General features: G+C 37.8%; 1 protein-coding gene across 2 annotated transcripts in view; it reads left to right on the forward strand.

Annotated features, from left to right (window-relative positions):
- The first annotated feature begins 4,359 nt into the window (after window positions 1–4,359).
- The window catches only part of LOC132104108 (growth factor receptor-bound protein 10-like), a 52,396-nt gene continuing 35,509 nt past the window's right edge, over window positions 4,360–21,246 (forward strand). Inside the window, exons 1-2 of one of the 2 annotated variants that reach the window (XM_059509335.1) lie at window positions 4,360–4,555; window positions 17,416–17,528. In XM_059509335.1, the coding sequence (XP_059365318.1) occupies window positions 17,442–17,528 (87 nt within the window). In that variant the 5' untranslated portion in view covers window positions 4,360–4,555; window positions 17,416–17,441. Of the gene's footprint in view, window positions 4,556–5,872; window positions 5,892–17,415; window positions 17,529–21,246 lie in introns of those variants that run through there. The other variant, XM_059509337.1, reaches the window with a different exon arrangement.

Below are 21,246 nucleotides of genomic sequence, written 5' to 3' on the forward strand. Positions count from 1 at the left end.
AGCACATGATCAGTTCAAACCAGCTGCCATGCTTCAAAACATACCTAACCAGCATATGCAGTTTTTTATTTCACTGTGCATAGTATTAAATAGACAGGAAATGGTATTTCCCTTCACCTTCCAGAGGTCCAAGACTGTGCAAAAATGTGCAATTTGGTGCTGTTTGTTATATAACCAAAACCTAAGCTGAAACTCTGATAGCTTGGAATGTAAATCAGTGAAATTTTTATAACAGTAATGTGCTAAAAAAAAAAAAAAAACAATAAACCTGACTTTAACCTTTGACCTTTCAGCATTTATGCCTCTGTTCAGTTATTTAAGTCACTCAAGATGAAGTCTGTTACTGACCAATAAATACATAAATAATAATCAACACTCTATGAAAACATCTTCAAATATCTTGTCTATATGAGGCTTTACTAGGCAGAAGAGATGCTGTCTACATCAGAATTGTGCAATCTCAGTGTTGAGTATCAGTCCCATAGGAGCATCTTATAACAGCGTCTCCTGGAATTCCAGAGGCGTGTCCCACCAGGTTTGGCTGAGGGCCACGTTTTTCTTTGATGAACAGCCGAGGGCAACGTTTTTCTTTTTACTGAAATGCTCTGAGATGGCTATGTAATGCCAAGCAAACCCTCCTGCTCTGATCCTGTCAACACCCAGTGTTCATCGCTCCTGGAACTGATTTTCTGGTCTCCACTGTGCGACACTTCAGCTTCTGGAAGCGATGAAAGCCTCAGATGGATTCTGTACTGTACAGCAATTTCAGAGAGATGGCAAATGTATAGAAGATGTAATCTGATTACCAGGCAATATCATAGATTATCAGATGTAATGTAGGTCTCATGTGCTGTAATACATGGACCCGTTGTGGAATGTAATGGAAATTTCAGTTCAAAGAGAGGAGAATATGAGGCCATATCACTTACACACTGAATGTGTCCTTCACAATGTTGTGGTTCACCTTACATGATTGTAGACCTTCATCAGATTAGATGCTGAATTTAACACGGAGGCTGAGAGGGATAGGCTTATAGTCTTTTTAATGGCATGCACAGAAGGTCAGAGATCACATAGATCACACTTCTTCAACTCACAACTTTCAAAACGGTTTTATGGAGTTTTTGTCTACTGAATGTTTTTATCTGAACATGGCTATGTTGTTAGCAGTACAATCCACTGAACACACTGTACTTCTATCCTCAAAGACTCATTTCCATCCTGACTGAGATCTATTGGATGGAAGGAGAAAATATGGTTATCTACTTCATTCATTTTTTATAAAATACTGCATGTTTTCACATAGTCAATATTAATACTTCTTGTTAGTTGTAAGTTGTTTGATTCAAGAGAACCGACTCAGATTATTCATTAGTGAATCGGACTACACTGGTTGCGCTACATGCTAGTATTTAATACCTCAAAAAGAATCAGTGAATAGAGTCATGCGTTTTAGAATAGTTTATTTGATCAACTAAAAATACCTGACTAACAAGAGTGGTTCATTTCTGCGACAGTAGTGTTTGTTTAATTAAAAAAAGAACCGACAAAAAACCGAGTCATTTGTTCGGGAATTGGACTATATTGGTCGAGTGATAATGATAATTTAGTTGGTGTGCCCTCACTGTGCACGATGAAGAATGCACCTGCGAAAACTAAAAAGAACTGTTCTAATTTTACGAGAATTTAGGGAAATCCACATACCAGGAACGATATCCTTGGAATCACTTTTAGAACGGTCGTTCGCTCTGCTTATTCGCCGTGGGGCCCCCTCAAGTGCGGCCGCACCAGTTGCACCCCCCTAAGGACGGCCCTGTCTCGGTGTATGTGAACTTTAAGTGCTGCCTATGATTTTAACTTTATTATAAGGTGAAATTACTTTTTGATAGTTATCTCATTTCTCAACAATCTGCTATTGTTAACACTTGTGTTGTTCATAGTCAAAAGGGACAGAGCACCTGAAATGCAAATCTTTTTTTCAGTAAAATCTATGTATTTTTATTTTGTATTTTGAGACAATTTCATGGTACTAATTAATTGTATTCAATAATTATGATTAAAAATGTTCACATAAAAAATTTTTTTTCTTAATATTCTATATTACTTTTCAATTATGGCAGTATTTCATATTAAAATAGAGACAATTCCTTTAAAATCTAGTTTTTTAATGCAGATTAGTGCCATCTGGCGGCAGTGAAAAAAAGAAAAACATCTGCATTTCCATGGTTTAGCCACTAGATTGCTAACTCTGTATAAAAAAGGCTACACATTTTCTCTAGATATTTTTTACGACTGCGTTTTAGTGCCATGTTGAAAAAAAAATTCTAAGATTACGAGATCGTAATATTTCAAGAATAAAGTCGAAATATTATGAGAATAAAGTCGAAATGTTTCGAGAATAAAGTCGTAATAGGCCTACTATGAGAATAAAGTCGAAATATTATGGCAATGAAGTCTAAATGTTTCGAGAATAAAGTCGTAATACTACGAGAATAAAATCGAAATATTACGAGAATAAAGTCGAAATATTATGAAAAAAAGTCTAAATGTTTTGAGAATAAAGTCTAAATACTTCGTTAATAAAGTCGAAATATTACGAGAATAGGCCTACATTTTCACATATTTGGAATTTTCACAAAGAAAACAGTTTAAAGGGACAATAAGTAACTTTTTAGGTATTTTATTATCTAAAATCAATATTTTTATTCATAAATATGCCCTCAATGGTGTACAAATACCTATGCCAATGTTTAAACTAATCCTCGTAAATGAAGAATTTATTATCTTTATATACATGGGACGGGTAGGTCGACGGAGGCTTCCATGTAGTTCCGCCATCTTGCAAAACTATAATAGCAGAGAGGGACAAAAAGTACTAAGCCAACGCGTTTACACAACGCGTTTTCGGTCAGAGCCAGAGCAGGTGCAGAGCAGTGAGAGGCGCTTGAAACTGCACCGGCAAGTTTAAAAGGCTGGATTGCATTCTTATTATGGACCATACATATGCCGCGCCACAGGAGAAGAAAACATCGTCGCCAAAACGAATTGCTATTAGAAGACATCCTGTCAAAGCTTTTTGGTACATATCGCCTACCGTAGATGCAACGCGCATTTGAAAAAGCGAGGCGCTGGAGAGCAAAATTAGTTTGAATGCAAAATACAATTTCACCACTAGATGGGAGTAATTCCTACTTACAGTCCCTTTAATGAACTGTTTCACATAAATATAGCGATCTGATCATTAAAGAGCGTGAAAAACACATTATTGTAAGACATAATTTGTGTTTCGATATAAAACTGATTTAGAAAGCTGAGACATTAAAAGTAGGACTAAAGCACAAATCTTATTGCTATTGGGTGGGTGGCGCACTACAAATAACGAACGCAATGAAAGATATTATTTCCGAGCATACTGTCTCCGCGAGAATGACAGATGGTATTATTTCTGCTAATAATTCCACATAAATTTATAGTGTATTTTAAAAAAGCGTTAGCTAAATAAGATAGCTACAGCGCCCCCCAAAGGAATGTCGATTGGGTGTGTTAGCTGATGTTAAGATAAAAAGTTGTTCCTGTTAAGTCTGTTAATAAATATCATATTCTTGATATTAAGTTGTTTCCGCGAGTCCTTAAAACTGACTCTTCCTCATCCTAGTAAGATGATGTGGCCGCTCGGACGCAACAATATTCAAATCAATACCGGTGGCCTCCATCTTCTCCCGGTGCTCTCAATCAGGGCCATTTGCATGCGCAATCAAGGCCTACTCTCAAAATAATATAACTTTAATTTATACTATTTAAATCCTTGAAACATTTTGACTTTATTCTCGTAGTATAACAACTTTATTCTCGTAATATTTCGACTTTATTCTCGTAGTATTACGACTTTATTCTCGTAATGTTTTGACTTTATGCTCGTAATATTTCGACTAAAATGACTTCGTAATATTTTTTTTTCAACGTGCCACTAAAACGCCGTCGTTGTTTTTAGACATACTAGACATTATTTTTTTAACGACAATTTACCTTTTTCGAATTAAGTCAAAGTTTTTTTTTTTTTTATGTGGTTACATAGCGACTACCATAAAAGTAATTGAGTTTCGTACCATTGCGATGGAGTAGCGATTTTCTAACATTTCAAAAAAAAAAAAAAGTCTAAAATGATCGAACATTACCAAAGGGTTAATGAGAATATGTGCTAATCAAGCTTATACTAAAACAGACAAAACAACCAGTCAGATCATTCTGAAGGTGTACATCTTAAGTTTAGAAAAATGCGTTACAGTATGCGGTCTGTAACTAAGGAGGTGTGTCTTGTGCGTAAGGGGGCGGGGCTTGAAGAGTTCCTCGCCCTCATGTGTTTGAAGCAGTCAGCTGAGCCCAACTTGTGCGGACGCGGCTGTAACCTCGTACAACATGCAGGATCACAAGGATCACGTTTAACCCTGTGCACAGTTTGTCAACGTGTACAGAAAACAATCCAGTTTTAAACACCCTCTCTTTTAATTACACTTCGCCGTTCTTTCCCCGTGAAGAATAGCCTACCGATTTGGAGGTGAGTATTCCAGATTGTTTGGATGGATGGGGGTGTGAGAGAACATATGGTTTCGTGCTCATGCTACATCTAGAAGTGTTTTGAATATAATTTACGGTCAGACCAGTCAACAAAGTGGGGTCTCACATATTTCACAATGGGCTCGATTTAAGGTTAACTTGCTATTTATGAATGAGATGCAAGCATGCATAAACTTTGAGTGAAACTAGTTTCGATCACAGTCAGGTTTGCAGCCGATATATACCGGTAAACTTTGCGCACGCGTGTTTACAAACAGCTTAAAGAGTTCATGTATTTATATCGTATTTATAGATTTACTTATAGGTCGTGTTTACTGTTGAGTCATCTCTTCTTTAGGATTGGTAGTCGAGAACCGGCTCTTTTTTATATTTATTTTTTTATAAAATACTGGAACCAAATAATTTTCTTGGTGTGATTTTTGATGATCTGTTAACGGATCAAACGATGCGGACACCGTACTGAACCACTGACAGACAGGTTTTAATGCATTGCTGATCGTTAAAACGCTAGTGGGCAAACAGCGCGAAACACACCAAGTATTTAACTTACAGTGAGTTAAACACACATCCGACAGTGAGTTAAAAACACGTACACCCTGCCAGTAGACCGGTTCGCCAAATGAATGTCTCATGCGAGCCGGTTCTTTTAAGTGAATCGAAAACATCCAGCGCCACTGTATACAGTAGTCGTATTCCTGACCAGATGATTTTCATGACTCGGTTCTTTTTAGCGAATCAACAGAGCGCCACTTGTAGTCCGATTCCAGAATGACTCTTATGAGCTGGTTCTTTCTAGTGATTCTGAATCAACAGGAGCGGTTATTGATTTAATCTGAATTGCTGAACAAATACTTTCGTAGTGTCTGAAGTAGGGTGACGAGATGTCCTGTTTTTCCAGGGACAGTCCCGTATTTTCAGCTCTTTTTTTGTGTCCCGACTTATTTGGAAAAAATCTTGTTTTGTCCCGTATTTCAAAATTTCTTTATGACTGGGTGATCAGAGCGAGTTGTAGCATAAGTGTTCTGTCACGCGAGAACTGCCTAATCAAAGGTAAGTAAGCTTGTCGTAGAACCAAATTGCCGTCCAATTATAATTCGTTATCGATTAACTTTGAGTAAGCGAAGGCGGGATAGACAAGGCGGAATAACGCTGAAGGACAGACACACAGAAGCGCTGTCTCGGCCGCGCGCCCGCGCGATACCAGCTCTGCGACCAGTTCTGCCTGCGCCTTAATATTTAAAAACACACACAGCTGTCAGTTGTGTGGAGTGTTTCACGTAAATACAGTCGGTTTTGACTTAAGTGAACGTAAACAGGTAGGGGAAAAGTGAATGTGTGTCAGTATCATAGGCTATTAGGCTGTATAAAAACAGGGTCAATATATTATATTCATTCGTTCTTAAAGGGACAGCAGCCTAATTAAACACCTGTCTGTCTCATTAATGTTAAAGGGGTGGTTTACCGTTTTTTTTCTCCCTAGGCTTGTGTGTTCATGCTTCGTTTTTTTAAAAAACGCATTATTTTTCACATAATTTACCTTTATTCCACACCGATCTGTCCCTTCTCTGACAAACACCTGAACATCCCGCCCCTCAAGCTCAGAATGTGCTTTGGTTGTATTGTAAACATGACGTCCCCTATATTTCTTATCAATTTGAGCCCGACTAAGATGCAGAGAATTATTAATGAAGAGGATAGATCCTGTGCAAGCATGGCTCTTAATGGTATGTTTGTTTGTTGTTGTCTCCTACTTTTAGATATGCTGTTGTTTGTAAATGCTACTGCTTCTGTTAGCTTTTAATATACAGTTTTATTCTGATTAAAGCTTTAATAGAGCACAGCAACCTTACGTTTATGCATGTATAACGCTTCTCATTGATTTGTGAAAATAAGTGCATAAATGGAACAGTTTGTTGGCCCTGATCTGACGATTTGAATGAGAGAGGAAGAAAGAGAGAGATGCAAAGCAGGGCGACTCGAGGAACAGGATTGAGAACCGCTGCTTTTGAACATTGGTTTTGAAACCTGGGAATCCATTAGAATCATTAGAAGACAGAATCGCGATTCATATATGCACAGATTTTTACGTGCACCCCTAGTTTTCTCTTCCTCTTCTCTAAAGCAGCACAGCATGGCCTCGACCCCTTCGTTGTGTGTTCCTGGGGTGGGGTTTATCTGGGTTCGTGACATAATGGACCCAGCAAGAAGCTCGTTGTAGTCCCTTACCAGCCATTTTTGTAGGCATTCAATTGCCAGATTTTTAAAAGACAATATCTCCATTTGCGTTGAACTCTCAGTGCTGCAACTTTGCAGATAATGTTTATGCCCAATCAGCAATATTACAAATGAACTAACGTTAAAGAAGTGAAATCGCAGTCAGTCACCCCTTTAATCAAACAACAAAAGATGTTAAATTAAGTATACACGTTAAACCTACTGTATTAGAAAAACAAGTTTATTTAATATTTAATGTGTATCTATTGTATTTTTCTTATGGTTTGTAGGCTATATATATTCATTTAGATATCATGAAATAAAATTTCTCATATCATCTTGTTTTAATGCAGGCTACTTAATTGTAGTTTTAAAAATTAAATGTCACCATGTTTATTTAGTGTTTTTATTTAATGTATAGGGTCAGTATTGGATTGCATTTATGGCACCTATAAAAAGTCTATGTAAACAAACCTTTTGAAATAATTTGATTACATTTATTTCTATTATTTGAGTTATGATTTCTTGGAAAGTTCTATGATTCCCATTCTGAATTTTGACGTGGATAATGCACATTTGGCCTTAACTTTGTTTTCATGCATTTTGGACCTGATTCATGAATTTAAGATAATTGTTCTAATATTCTTATTTGAGAGTCTAATGCTTGATCTTGATGTTCTACTACTATTAGACTTTAAAATGCAACATAATCTTACATTATGGGATTATGCAAAAATGTTTGATTTGCATGTGTCACAAATGCAAACGAGCTGTTTTTCATTTCAAACAGTTGTCCAAGGAAATTGTCCAGAAAAGTTATGTAATATTCTTGTGCGATAACTCTCTCTTTCACTCTCTCACACACATATGCTAACACAAAGAAGGTGTACCTGTTTTCTTTAGTCAAGGAAGGAAGGGAAGTTGTTCGGTGGTTCAACAATAGACTGGCCGAGTGCAGGAGTTGGATTTTTAAAGGCATGTTCAGGCACATATATATGAGTATGTCACTCTCCCTCTCTCACACACATCTCAACTAGAAACGTGTGGGTTTTATTTGGCAGAGATTCTGCAAAAAGCAATGAAGCAAGACGACAACTCCAAATTGCTGCCTCCAGGGCTAGAGAGTTCAATTTCATGTCATTTCAGTTCACAATTTCATATATCTAGTGTTCACTAAGGGAGGTAAGAATAAGGAGAAGCTTGATCACAAACACATCAACATATTCTGGTTCATATGGCACAGATTGTACCTTATTTCACTTATCCCCAGTTTTGGGCATCAGTTTTATCTGAAAGCCAAGATGACATGTCAGATTAGTTGTATATTTAGGTTTTGGTGTTTGAGATGTATATTGATATGACATGGAGTAGTCACACGGATTTGTGGCAACAAAACAACCAAAAGTTTTCATTTTTATTGCATATTTTGGAAGATAAAGTGATATCCATTACCTTCTTAAACCTCTTTATTTCTTTCTTTTCCCCATTGTTTCTTGTGCTGCTAATTGTCTCCCACTATCCTAGTTTATCTGGCTATGTTCCCTCAATCTTTAGCACCTAATGTAAGCGTTCATCCTAAAAATATACAAATCAGCATGCACTCTACAGTTCTGTAAAACAGCAGTTATCTTGCTAAAAAGAAAGCAAGAGATAGAGAGAGAAAGAAATGTAAAAAAAAGTAGTTTATGCATTATTATTAGCATTGGCCACATGGAATCTTTGGGGGGGGGGGGGGGGGGAGAATAAGCAAAGATTTTGACAGAGAGTAGTGTTACATGTGCTCTTAATTTAACCACTGGTGACTGATCCAAGACCCATTTTGTTTGTTTTGGTCAGACTTGCTGAAGTCTATACAAAAGTGGTTTTGGTCAATCCATAGGCGGTTTATTTAAAGCAGGAGTTCACTAAAACTACACATGAACTGTCATAACCCATCAAACTCCGCTGGCTTGCATAGACAGTAAGTGGGAACCTGTGTTGGTTTGTGTTGCGTTTCAGACGCTGTCTACAGTCTGGTTTTTCTTTTTCTCACTAGCTCTTTTGTTTTGTGTGTGGTCACACGGGTGGTCCATATTTGATAGATTCTAATTCTGACCTGATTTTGGAGTCTTGGAACACACACATACCTAGCTGCCTTAGATGGGCTGTCAATCCATCACAGGGCAGTAGTTCTTTTGATCTCCCCACCGTACCACTGAATCAATTCATGGGGCCTTTGACCTAAATCACCCTATTAGCCAAGATTACTGCTTAAATGTAGAAAACAATAAAATATCCGGTATCCAATGATAAATATGCATTATTGGTCAATAACAGATGCCCTATTGACCAATAATCAACATAGCTTTACGTGTAAAAAATTTACCTTCTTTTCAAGCAACATTCCTTCAAAGTATTGGTGGGAGTCGAAGTCTTGGAAGGTTCTGGGCATTTCTGCCTGTTTACTTGGGTATGTGGTGGTTTAAGGTATTTACTCATGTCTTGAACTTTAGTTTTAGCCTTAGTCTTTCAGACTGAAATACATTTTTTACAGAAACCCCAAATTAAAGAAAACTTAAAGTTTCAGTAATTCAGGTTCAGTTAATTGGGTAATTGAACTTGATAATTCAACTTATCAGCTTTTACATATTGTTACTGTAAATTCAATTTTGGTCACAGTAATGTGCATCCACACTGCTGACTAGGCTTGGGCGGTATCCAAATGTTGATACGTCATACCTCCTCCCTATTTTACCTCGGGATACGGTATTACCGTGAATTATTAAAAAATGATGATGTAAGGCTGAGACAGCATCACCAAACTGTTGGCTTGTGCCTAAACCATTCATAAATTGAATACCAAACACTAATACTGAAACAATAACAAAATTACATGCACAACAATATTAACAACTTTTATTAGCAACAAATAGAAGTAGTCAAACAGAACTAAATTAACATAAACATACAGAACAGTTTTTGCGCAGAGACGCGCACACAAATCAATAAAATCACACCGCACGAACAACTTTTAATAACAAAGAGCAGCTTATAAAAAAAGAGCAAATAGACCCACAACAGTCAACCAGAGTTGAATTAAAATAAACATCCATATATATATATATATATATATATATATATATATATAATACAAATTATTGAAAAGCAATAGGTCTAAATAAAAACTTCTTCTTTCCAGTCTTCTTTCCAAAATTGTTTTTAATGAAAACCAAATAAAAATACCTGAATCCATTAAATAAATAAAAAATAAACAGTGCCAATAGGAACGAATGGCAAGTGGCATACAATCTAGTCAAGATTTTTAGCTAGGGCATGTTGTGGACCGACAACTTTACCTGCGGTGCTGAAAACCTGCTCCGATGGTGTGCTTGTGGCACAGACGCACAGGTACTTTCGTGCCACTCGCGACATCTGGGGAAAACACCAGGCAGGTGCACGATTCAGAAAATGTCACGATTCGATTCCGATTTTTAGGCTCAAGATTCGATTCAAAATCGATTTTCGATTCAAAACGATTCTCGATTAAAAAAAAACGATTCACAGTATGTAAATCTAGTTTACTTTTTCCTATGTGATTGATTGTAGACATACAATTTTAAAGAAAAGAAACACAAAAAACTCAATGTAGTTTGATATTACTTTACTTTGTCTTCATGCAAAAATAAAAACTTTTTCAACTAAAAAGTGCAAAGTGCCAAGCTTTGGCCAGCTTTCAAATACATTTCAAGTTTCATTTTGCTTTAAAGTGCTGTAGGCTACTAGGTTAACTGTTGAAATGTGAACTCGACTGGGCACATTGAACTTTATAAAACTAGGCCCTTTTTTTTAGAACTCTGGCAATACAGATTCATTCAACAGAACTTGTGTGATGTATCAGAATCACATAAAGGATTTAGGTGTATGCGTGTGTGTGTAACCAGTTCATGGTCCACCACTAGCTGAAATGTGTAAATTCTTTTGTAGAAACAGAAGCTGGTCTACGTGTTCTGGAGTGAGCATGCTCCGCTGTGCAGTTATTATGTCTCCGGCAGTTGAGAACACTCTTTCTGACGCAACACTAGTACCAGGGATGCATAAATAGCGCTTAGCTAACTTAGCCAGGAGGGGAAAGACAGTCTCATGGCTCCTCCACCAGATGAGGGGGTCTTCTGAGAGTGATAATGGGGAGGTTTCCAGGTACTTTTTCATCTCCTCCTCAGCTCTGGTGTTAGAGGATTTAGGGACCACCCCGGCACCGGCATCACTGAATGTCTTGCCTAACAGGCTTTCCAGTGAAGTACATCTTCTTTTGGGTCCAGGAGGGCCTTCATCATTTAGCCCTTCATCTGGGCCACTGGGCACCTCAGCATAATCCTTATGCCCCACCTCATGCTGCAGTGAAAGATCATAATAGAAAGCACAATTAACAAATAATCCTCATGTTTAAATTTCAAGTTTAGTGTTATTATCCCTTGTATAACACGATCCCACTACAAGATACAATGGAATACATCTGAAATATGTGACCCTGGACCACAAAACAAGTCACACAGGTATTTTTGTGGCATTAGCCAATAAAGCATGGTATGGGTCAAAATTATTGATTTTTCTTTTATGACAAAAATCATTTGGATATTAACTAAAGATAATGATCCATGAAGATATTTTGTAAATTTCCTACCTTAAATATAACAAAAATGTATTTTAAGGCAAAACTTTAAAGGCAATTTTCTTAATATTTAGATTTTTTTGCACCCTCAGATTCCAGATTTTCAAATAGTTTTAGTTCAGTGTATGTATAAATCTCAAGTTTAAAAAATGTACCCATAACACTGGTTTTATGGTCCAGGGTCCCATAGGCTATTGGTGCATCTCTCCACAAGTAACATTCATCACACACACACACACACACACACACACACACACATACACACACACACACACACACACAGTATGGTTGTGCTAATAAAATCTGTATTATAAGCTATTATGTTAAACACATACTTGTGATATAATACAGTTTTGCAACATTGTTTTACATGTTTTATTGTTAAAGATAGAAATAGTTAGCCTACCTCAAGTGCTGCAGCTTCAGCTATCACTTTGGATTGTGTCAGTGAGTTGTAAGTGCGTTGGTTGACGGGAAAATTAGTTACAGGTTGTTGTTCGTCCGCGTCTTTAATTTTAATCTCTGGGTGATGGCGTACCATGTGATTTCTCACGTTTGTCGTGTTTCCAAAATACTTAACTTTTGCTTTGCAAAGCCGGCATATAGCATGAGTCCTATCAAGTTCCGTCTTTCCCTCGAGGTTATAAAAGCCGAAATGCGCCCAAATTATCGCCTTCAGTGAGGATGGAGCAGGTTGAATAATTCTTTCTGTGAGGTTTGCCATTGTTTGCGCCGAATGACTTTTGCTGCAATTCTTCTTTTGTTATGACAAGCGTGTGCAGGCGTCAGTGTGAATTCGACGCAGCGCCATCTATAGGAATGCTGAGCTAAACTCATTTCAGGACAATATTAACACGGCAAAAAAAAAAAAAATATATATATATGAATCGATTTTTGAAATTCTATGAATCGATTCTGAATTGGCAAAGCCTGAATCGCGATTCAAACGTGAATCGATTTTTTTGCACACCCCTAGTTTTCGTCTCCTTGAGTAACTGGCTCCAAACAGTAGGCTGTTATTTCAGCTCCGACTCGGTCCTCTACGTTGCCGATGCCGACAGGACCTGCCATTGCATCGTCTTTTTTTTTTTTTTTTTGCAGCATATTCCCAGAGTCATCTTTTTTCGTGAGGGCACAATTTCCAAATAGCCTCGTCCGTATTTCATGTGAGGAGTTTTCTCTCTTCTCTGTGTCAGAGGTTATTTATACATATATAATACATACTTTAAAATATAATTTATTTTGTGATGCAAATCCGAATTTTCATCAGCTGTTACTCCAGTTTTCAGAGTTATTATCCTTCAAAATATAATTCTAATATATTGATTTATTACCAGTGCTGGAAACAGTTTTGCTGCTTAATATTTTTTTGGAACCGGTGACATTTTGTTTAGGATTGTAACTAGTAACTAACTACATGAGTAGATTTTTTATCCGATACTTTTTTACTCTTACTCAAGTAACTATTCAGACTAGTACTTTTACTTTTACTTGAGTAAATATTTCTATAAGTACTTTTACTTTTACTTGAGTACAGTTTTTGGGTACTCTACCCACCTCTGCGTATTACCGCCTACTGCTGACATGTTTACCTTGTTTTAGCTTAACCACGTTTTGTGCATGAAATGGTGAAACAATCAAAATACATCATCAGAGAAGCTATAATTAAATGATTCTGTTTCAAGGAAAACGCCACCTTTTTACCATATTAGACGAGTTGATACGCACCTCTCCCGTCTCAGAGCATGCACTCGATCACTGTAGCATGCGGCACCACTATGCTGGCATTTAGCTTAGCACCATTCATTCCTTAGGATCCAAACAGGGTCCAAAGTCCTCTTTTCAGATGAGAGCAAGTTTAGTATTTCATTTGGAAACCAAGGTCCTAGAGTCTGGAAGAAGGGTGGAGAAGCTCATAGCCCAAGTTGCTTGAAGTCTAGTGTCCAGTCTGTGATGATTTGGGGTGCAGTGTCATCTGCTGGTGTTGGTCCATTGTGTTTTTTTGAAAACCAAAGTCACTGCACCCTTTTACAAAGAAATCTTGGAGCACTTCATGCTTCCTTCTGCTGACCAGCTTTTTGAAGATGCTGATTTAATTTTCCGGTAGGATTTGGCACCTGCCCACACTGCCAAAAGCACCAAAAGTTTGTTAAATGACTTTGGTGTTGGTGTGCTTGACTGACCAGCAAACTCACAAGACCTGAACCCCATAGAGAATCTATGGGGTATTGTCAAGAGGAAAATTAGAATTTTTTTTTTTTTCAGAGCAATTATCATTCACATGGATATTCAAGTCACTGAATTCTACATGCGTACCACTTTTCACGCCAACATATTGATTAGCCCAGCTTCAACCCTGTACAACTACAATGCAAAGAGAAGCTGGATGATGCATCCTGGCATTTCCCAGCATTCATTACAGTACTTGTTTGCATTTAGAATAGCCAAAGTCACAGTAGACGTGAAGCTTAAGGCACCTCAATCTTTGTCATTTTTGGATCCATTTGATCTGGTTGACTTGGCTTTCTCTACAGGATTTCCTGACCTATGGTCGTGAGTGACTCTTGACAGTAGGATTCAGTGGTTGTCTTGTACACCTAATTGAGCATTCCAGAAAGAATGCTAAGACTCTATTAAGAAGGAAAGAGGGGCACTTGACCTGTGTTTATGTACTTACTAAAGGGAGGGCGGGACTCTCTTGGAATTATCATCTAGGCCTTGAAATTCCTCAGAAGACATGAGAGGGAGTGGTGGGATCCCTGATACATCAAGCATTTTACCCATCTCTAAACAATGAGTTTTGGCCCATAACAGCTTTGTGTATATTTCTCATCATCAAGTCTGGTTGTGCTTTGGTCTAAACACAGTGGTTCTTGTCGGTTCTTGTGCAGAGCACTACCCAAAGCACTGGTGGACCATATCGGTATGTGGCAGCTTTATGTAGTGTCTGATATCTTAACAATAACAGGTTGGATTACGTAACTGACAACAATAGAGCCTCTGTCAATCAGCGCTCCAAACTATGGGAGGTGAAGATAAATGAACTGGATCCACTTGAACTTGTAAAGTTTTTTTTTTTTTGCAGTGGATTTCAACATCAAGTTAGGGCCTCTGTCTCTTTTTATTCTTCGAATCACCAGATGATGCAGAGAATAAACCCTGGTGAACTTAGAAAAGCACAGAGGCAGTTACGGAAAGTCGATTTGTCATGCATCTGGACTTCACGCAGGCTTTAAAACCTCAACCATGGCGATTTCACAAGTTTTTCAAGATTTTCTGTTTAAAATGACTTAATTGTCGTCAACCAAAGGCATGTGGTTTTCTGATTATGACACAGACACATGAGTCAGTCAGTGTGTACTGTTTAGCATGTCCAGACGTTATAGACCATGCTCTTTGAACACATGCAAGGCTTCTTTTTTGGTAGAGATGGTTAACATTGTGCTATGCTTTAACAATGTACACGGGTCATTTATCCATTTTAAAATCTTTGAGATGCGTCTACCATAATTTATGATGTTTTATTAACAAAGTTCAAGAGGAGCATGGACTCAATTAGCACAATAGTAAATATATGTCTCTTAGAGATTTTGAAAAGGTGTTTCATGCATTTATTTAGACAAGACTACTGTAATTGCCTTAATATGGGCATTAATCAGTCATCTCTTTCCCGCCTTCAAGATGGTACAGAATGCCGCTGCCAGGCTCCTTACTGGTGTGCGCAAACGAGAGCACATTGCTCCAGTTTTAATTTCACTGCACTGGCTTCCAGTCCGTTATAGAATTGTTTTTTAAATGTTGTTGCTGGTTTAAATCCTTAAACGGATTAGAGTCTGAATACCTTTCTGACCTACTGTTCATTCACAATCCAGTAAGGTCTCTGAGGTCATCCAACCAGAGATGGTTCCTCTACTAAATGTTCCTCGAGCTAGGTTGAAACTGAGAGGTGATCGAGCTTTTGCCATTGCTGCACAGAAACAATGGAACATTCTATTTTCAAGAACTGCTACTACGCTACAAGACTTTCAGGGTCAACTTTTTCAGGGAACCCTCTGACAACTAATTTTTTAACTTCATAAAAAATTAAATTGAATTTAAGGAAAACGCCACAGTTTTACCATATTAGACGAGTTGATACCACTTTTGCTGGCCTAGCAGAGACAACTAAGAGTGTGGTCTCAATCATCAGCAAGAATCACTGTGTATGTTTGTGAATGAGTGTCGCTTTTCTTCTCTGTCAGTATAATGAGCTTGGCCATTGATGCATAGCAGGCCTGAACGGTCTTTCAATGCTGGATGTTAATTTGAGGTTTTGGTGCTGTGCTCTTGCTGTTCAGCTGCTCCAGGGTTGAGCACCACATGTTTGGGCTTACTGATCCTCATTTTGGACTTTCACACGGTGCTAAAGTACACTGTCAAAAAGTGCTTTCAAGCATGTTGTATCCAAAATTTTCCAGGACTGAAATCAAAACTTTATTTCAGTTTATTATTTTTTGTCTTTCTCCAGCTCTTTCTTTCATTCTTTCCCAATTCACTTTTTAAGCCCTACCACAGCACAGCCCCCAGCTCTCTCGAGATAAGTTTGAAATGATGTGCTATTTTAAGTAGTAGAGTCTGTCATGTAGCATGCTGTCTCAAACAAGCTGGCTGTCAAAGTGCTACAGCTGACAAAGTATTACAGTCACTAACTGCCCATGTCTATTAGTGCTTGATTGTTTTACCACATGCACTGATTAGTTTATCTGTAGCAGTATAGAACAATTTCAGTGTTTGCAAACAGTGATGAAGTTTTTTTTGTGGACGCGACGGGGCCCATCTGTTGGCAGAAAATGCCAGTTTTTATTATTTTTTTTCTCTTTAAATTCTGAGATTTTATGTGGTAATTCTGGTAAGAAAAAATGGTCAGCTCATCATTCTCTCTTTTACCCTCGTCTCAGAATCATACATTTATAATCCCACATTTCTGCCTTTTTTTCCTCAGAATTTACAAACTCACAGTTGTTGAGTTTAATTAAGTTATTAAGTTCGAACTGGGAGATAAACTTAAATTTGCAAGAAAAAAACTCGGAATGGTGAGATAAAATAGGTAAATGTTATGTAAAATGCTATAGGTTAAAAAAGTATTTCATGCTTTAACTGTTGGGCTAAAACAATCCAAATTGGACTATACTAGAAGTTGGGGGCATAGGAATGAGTTGAAAAGCAACTTTGATAAAACAGATTTCAAAAGCTCTTTGGATCATGCTGGATAACATGATCATGGTTTTAAATAATTTGTGGAGTTCATACAGTTTGAGTGCTGTTGTCATTAAAGCTAAAGAGACTTCTAAGAATTTGTCATTTTCACTTCAAGGCGGAATAAAATAAATCACTATTCATAAAATGAAAATGTTAATTTGTTCTGAGCTCATAATTCCTAAAATTGATGTCATAATTCAGCTTTCAGGTGAAACAATAGACTTTTCTCTGTTAATGTAATCTGCTTGTAATATAATCTGTAATCATAAATTATGGTTTACCAATATATTTGTTTAACATTATAGTAGTGGTGGATTTTATCTCAATGATTGGAATCTATGACTTTGTTTCAATGACTTTTGCAACTTGCATTGTTAGAACAGGAGGTTGTGACAAGTGAGTCTTTTGTGTTATGAGTGATCATGAAATCATTCACTCAACAGAGTCGCTCAAAGATGACTCACTGATTCAGTTTGTTTACATATTGGTTCAATAAGTCCAACGAATAAAATTTTCCTTTACAGCACTTACATTCTTAAAAAATCAGGAAAGCTTTCACAAGCTGTCTTTATGATTTATTCCCTGATTTGCTCACAAACAAAATAGTTTTTCCTTTTTGCAAAAGGGGTAATCATAATTTGTTTATTATTTTAATTTAGTTTCTCATCTTTAGTGTTGATCCCAAATATAATTCAGTAAATTTGTGATGTTAACCAAGTCTCTCTCTGTTTTTCTCTCAGGCTGTTGCGCAGGGGTTTGGAGGTTCATGTTACCGATCAAACCAAGCACAGTGACACTGAGTATGGCCTTAGCTGGATGCCCAGACTACTTCCTCCATCATCCAAACTACCAGGTAAAGACTAGTATAGCAGTATTTATATTGCTCCTTCTGAAGCAATGGAGTCTACAGAGCTTTGCTGACTCTTCAAACGGGATATGCACGGAAACCTGAACGCTCAGATGCACAAATGCTCCTGAACTAGCATGAGGGGACTCGTCGCTTCAGCACAGCGGTTCCCAAGGGTTCTGTGGCATGTCCGCATGCCTTTCGTCACCATGGCGTTGTCATGGTGCCACACAGCTGACATGCAAAGTGGTGGCTGTTGCTATTTATACCCGGGCTACGCAGTCAGTCCTCTCTCTCGGTTTGACTCTGCTTGTCTTCTCACTCTCTCTAATATGATTTCTTTCATTTAACTTTTATAAACTATCCAGCACTTCCACAAACTTTCTTTCTTTCTCAGACCCTCCCCCCTCTTCCCTGCCCCCACCCGGGTCGCCTATACAAGCGGCTGTTGCTTGTGAACGTGGCAGAGCTTGGATGCATAGAGTGAAGGCAGGGGTGTGGGCCGCCCTCTGTCTGTGGCCGTATATATCTCTGCAGGGGTTTCTCAGAGCCACAGACACCTGGCCTGGATCTTCCCAAGCAGGGGGGCAACACAGCCCAAATATTCCCTTTAGGCATACACAACCCAGGCACCCTGGCTTGTAATGTGGTTCTGCTCTTTTCCTCTTTGAAGCATTAAAGAGGCCATATTCTGCTCTAGCATTTATTTATTACAGATGCATCATCTCTCTACGAAGGACCAAATTACTTAAAATTATTTAAATTATTAATAAACAAAAAAATCAAGTGGCTTTGGATTGAAATTAATCCAAAGATAATGATAAAAATGAAAGAAATATTTATATGAATTACGAACTAATGATAATGTGAAATACAACTGATATTGTATTGTATGATTTTATTTTAGGGCTTTTAGGGCTGTCGCAATATAAGATTTTTCACTACATGATTATCGTGCCCACAAACATTCATAATATAATATATAGTAATATATCTGAAAAAAAAAATATATATATATATTTATTTTAAACTTTTTTTGACTAATGAATCACACAATTGCATACAAAAAGAACAGTTACACCAAAATGCCTACAGGGATTTCCTGGAACTCTTAATGTTTTTCACTCCTATGAGTCATGCGGACTTTCTGTGAGAGGGTGCCCTCCGGAGACAAGTATGAATGAAACATTATGTGAGAGTTTATCACTCCATAGTGATGCTGGTGATTTTAAGAGATATTTCTTGTTTAAATTATTATTATTTTTTCAGAGATTTATCAGTATCATTGAAAGTGTGCATGCTTTTTTCTCATATTTTTATAGCCCCTTTCACACTGCGATTCCGGCTAATACACGGGTAAGGTGTCCCGGCAATTGTTCCCGGGTTGCTAGATTTTGCACTTTCACACTGCCAGTGATTACCCGGGATATGTGCGTGCTTTCACACACAACCCGTAAAGGTCCCGTAACGACACGTGACATCAGGACGTGACGTGTAATGTACGAGTCGAAAACGCTAGGCACGTTAACTTTCACTGAAGCTAGCGAACAAGCTCGGCGTCAGCGCGGAAAGTGAGGAACTAACTGATCTCTGCTTCATTACAGTTTGCACATATTGTTTCGTCGCGAACGTTGATCTTCCTTCAAAACACCTGGTAAAAGAGTCGCATGGTAACGTGCGTCAAAACTACAACACAGCATTAGATCTGGCTTTTGTTCAGACAGCACTCATCCCGGGATTGAACCCGGCAATGTTACTAGGTCCCCGACCCGGGTTCAATGCTGGAATCAATCCCGGGACGTGTTTGCTTTCACACAGAAGGCAAACCGGCAATGTTCCGGCAATTTGCTGGGTCCGACATGCCGTGTGAAAGGGGGCTTATGATACTTTTAAGTTAATATTTAAAAACTTAAATGTAATGTTAAATGTAATCTATAGCACCTATTCTTAACCATAGGGCCGCGGTCCACGCTTGGGCCGTGAGCGCCACCTGGAGGGCTGCAAAAAACTGTACGTTTTTCACCTGTGGGCCGCGAGGGCCGCGGGACCAAACAAGATATCAATTTAAGACACCAGAATGACCACTGTTTTCCATGAGACAGTTACAGCACACCATCCCACCACTAGTGGCAGTAATGCCTCAGTTGTTTAACAAACGCTAATAAGCAGAAGAAGACACTCAGTCAACCGTAGCCTGAAGCAAAAGTTACACCTGTTTCACCTCTGATTTCCACTGCACACGTCTGTGGCGCGTTACGGCTCCAACGCGGCTACCGAAGCTGATCGCGGTCATTCTAGTCTATGCTTGTGTTTACACCAGACGCTCTGTGACACTTTTCAAAAGCGTCCCAGAAGTAGCTCTCCGCGCCGCTTCGCTAAAGATAGGCGCCTAGTCTATTTCTGACGCACCCCGTGTACAAACCGCACAGCAAATACAAAATAGAGGTAAAAAAATAATAATGTGCATTTAAAAATAAACACCCTGTGCAGACTCCCAATCGTATTTCACATTACTATATTCATGCGGCCAGAAATAGATGACAAGAGGTTCATCCTTAAAGTTGAAAAACCTCACATTATTATATGACACCACAGATCTCTTTTACAAGGACAATTAAAAAAAAAAGGAAGTGGTGTGGAGTTCAACTGCAGGAGTTGCATGACTGGAATAAACATAATTAAACCGGACAAAACATTAACATTTAGCCAACCATGTTAGATCACACAGAAATCAAGAAAAACAATGTTGGACCATAGGCTGTAGTGTTTGACAGGCAAATCACGTGGTCTTGCGAATCCTACCGCTGTGCTTCTGATCCGCCTGTACCGAGTCTATTTTTGTTGTGCTGCACGCGCTGAATTACACACATACTCCGTCTGAAGTGCGTATGCGTTGCATGTTTTGTTTTACGCACCCATGTTAAAGGATTCCAGCGTTCACACTGCATGCGGCCGAGGTCTGTCAGTGTGTTCAAGGAACGGTCTGTCAGTACGCCTGTATTTTTTCATTTGCACTTTATTTCAATTTTCATTTACAACTTATTTAATTTGAAAAATATTATTTTTAATTTATTTTAGCAAAACATTTTATTGTTTTTATTTTATATAAATGTTATTTTTTTGTAAGTAAAATCTGTCAAATCTTACTGATTTTTTGTGTTAATATGCCAGACTTGAGCCTTTTTAACTTTGTTCTTGATGCAGATTGATTTGTTCCTTGAATTGTTTTGTGTTTGACATCATGTTTTATGTGCAGGTTTATATACATATGAATAATAAACTGTTAAACTGCAAGTGGATTTCATTTAGTTATTGAATACAAATCAAACCAAGGCTGAGATCAATAAACCAATACAGTGCTAATATTTGATTGGGCCCTGGGCCACTTTGTACTGTAAAATTTGGGCCCCGACATCAAAAAGGTTAAGAACCCCTGATCTATAGCAAATCTCAAATTTTATATCCATTTTTCATATTGTACATTATCATACTGTACATTTATAATGATGCCTAAATTAATTTCGTTTTTAGGTTCATTTAAATATTTAGAAGATATACTAGATTTTTTTATATTGATCATTTATTGCTTTGATATGAAAAAAATGTATCAGCTTATTGTTATTGGCCATAATTTTAATATCGGTTTATATCGGGTTTTTTTGGTCTACACTCCCTTTTTAATTTCTTCCTTCCTTCTCAGTATTTCTCTTTATTTATTCTTATC

Source organism: Carassius carassius, chromosome 25, assembly GCF_963082965.1.
Source record: "Carassius carassius chromosome 25, fCarCar2.1, whole genome shotgun sequence".
Classification (NCBI taxonomy): domain Eukaryota; kingdom Metazoa; phylum Chordata; class Actinopteri; order Cypriniformes; family Cyprinidae; genus Carassius; species Carassius carassius.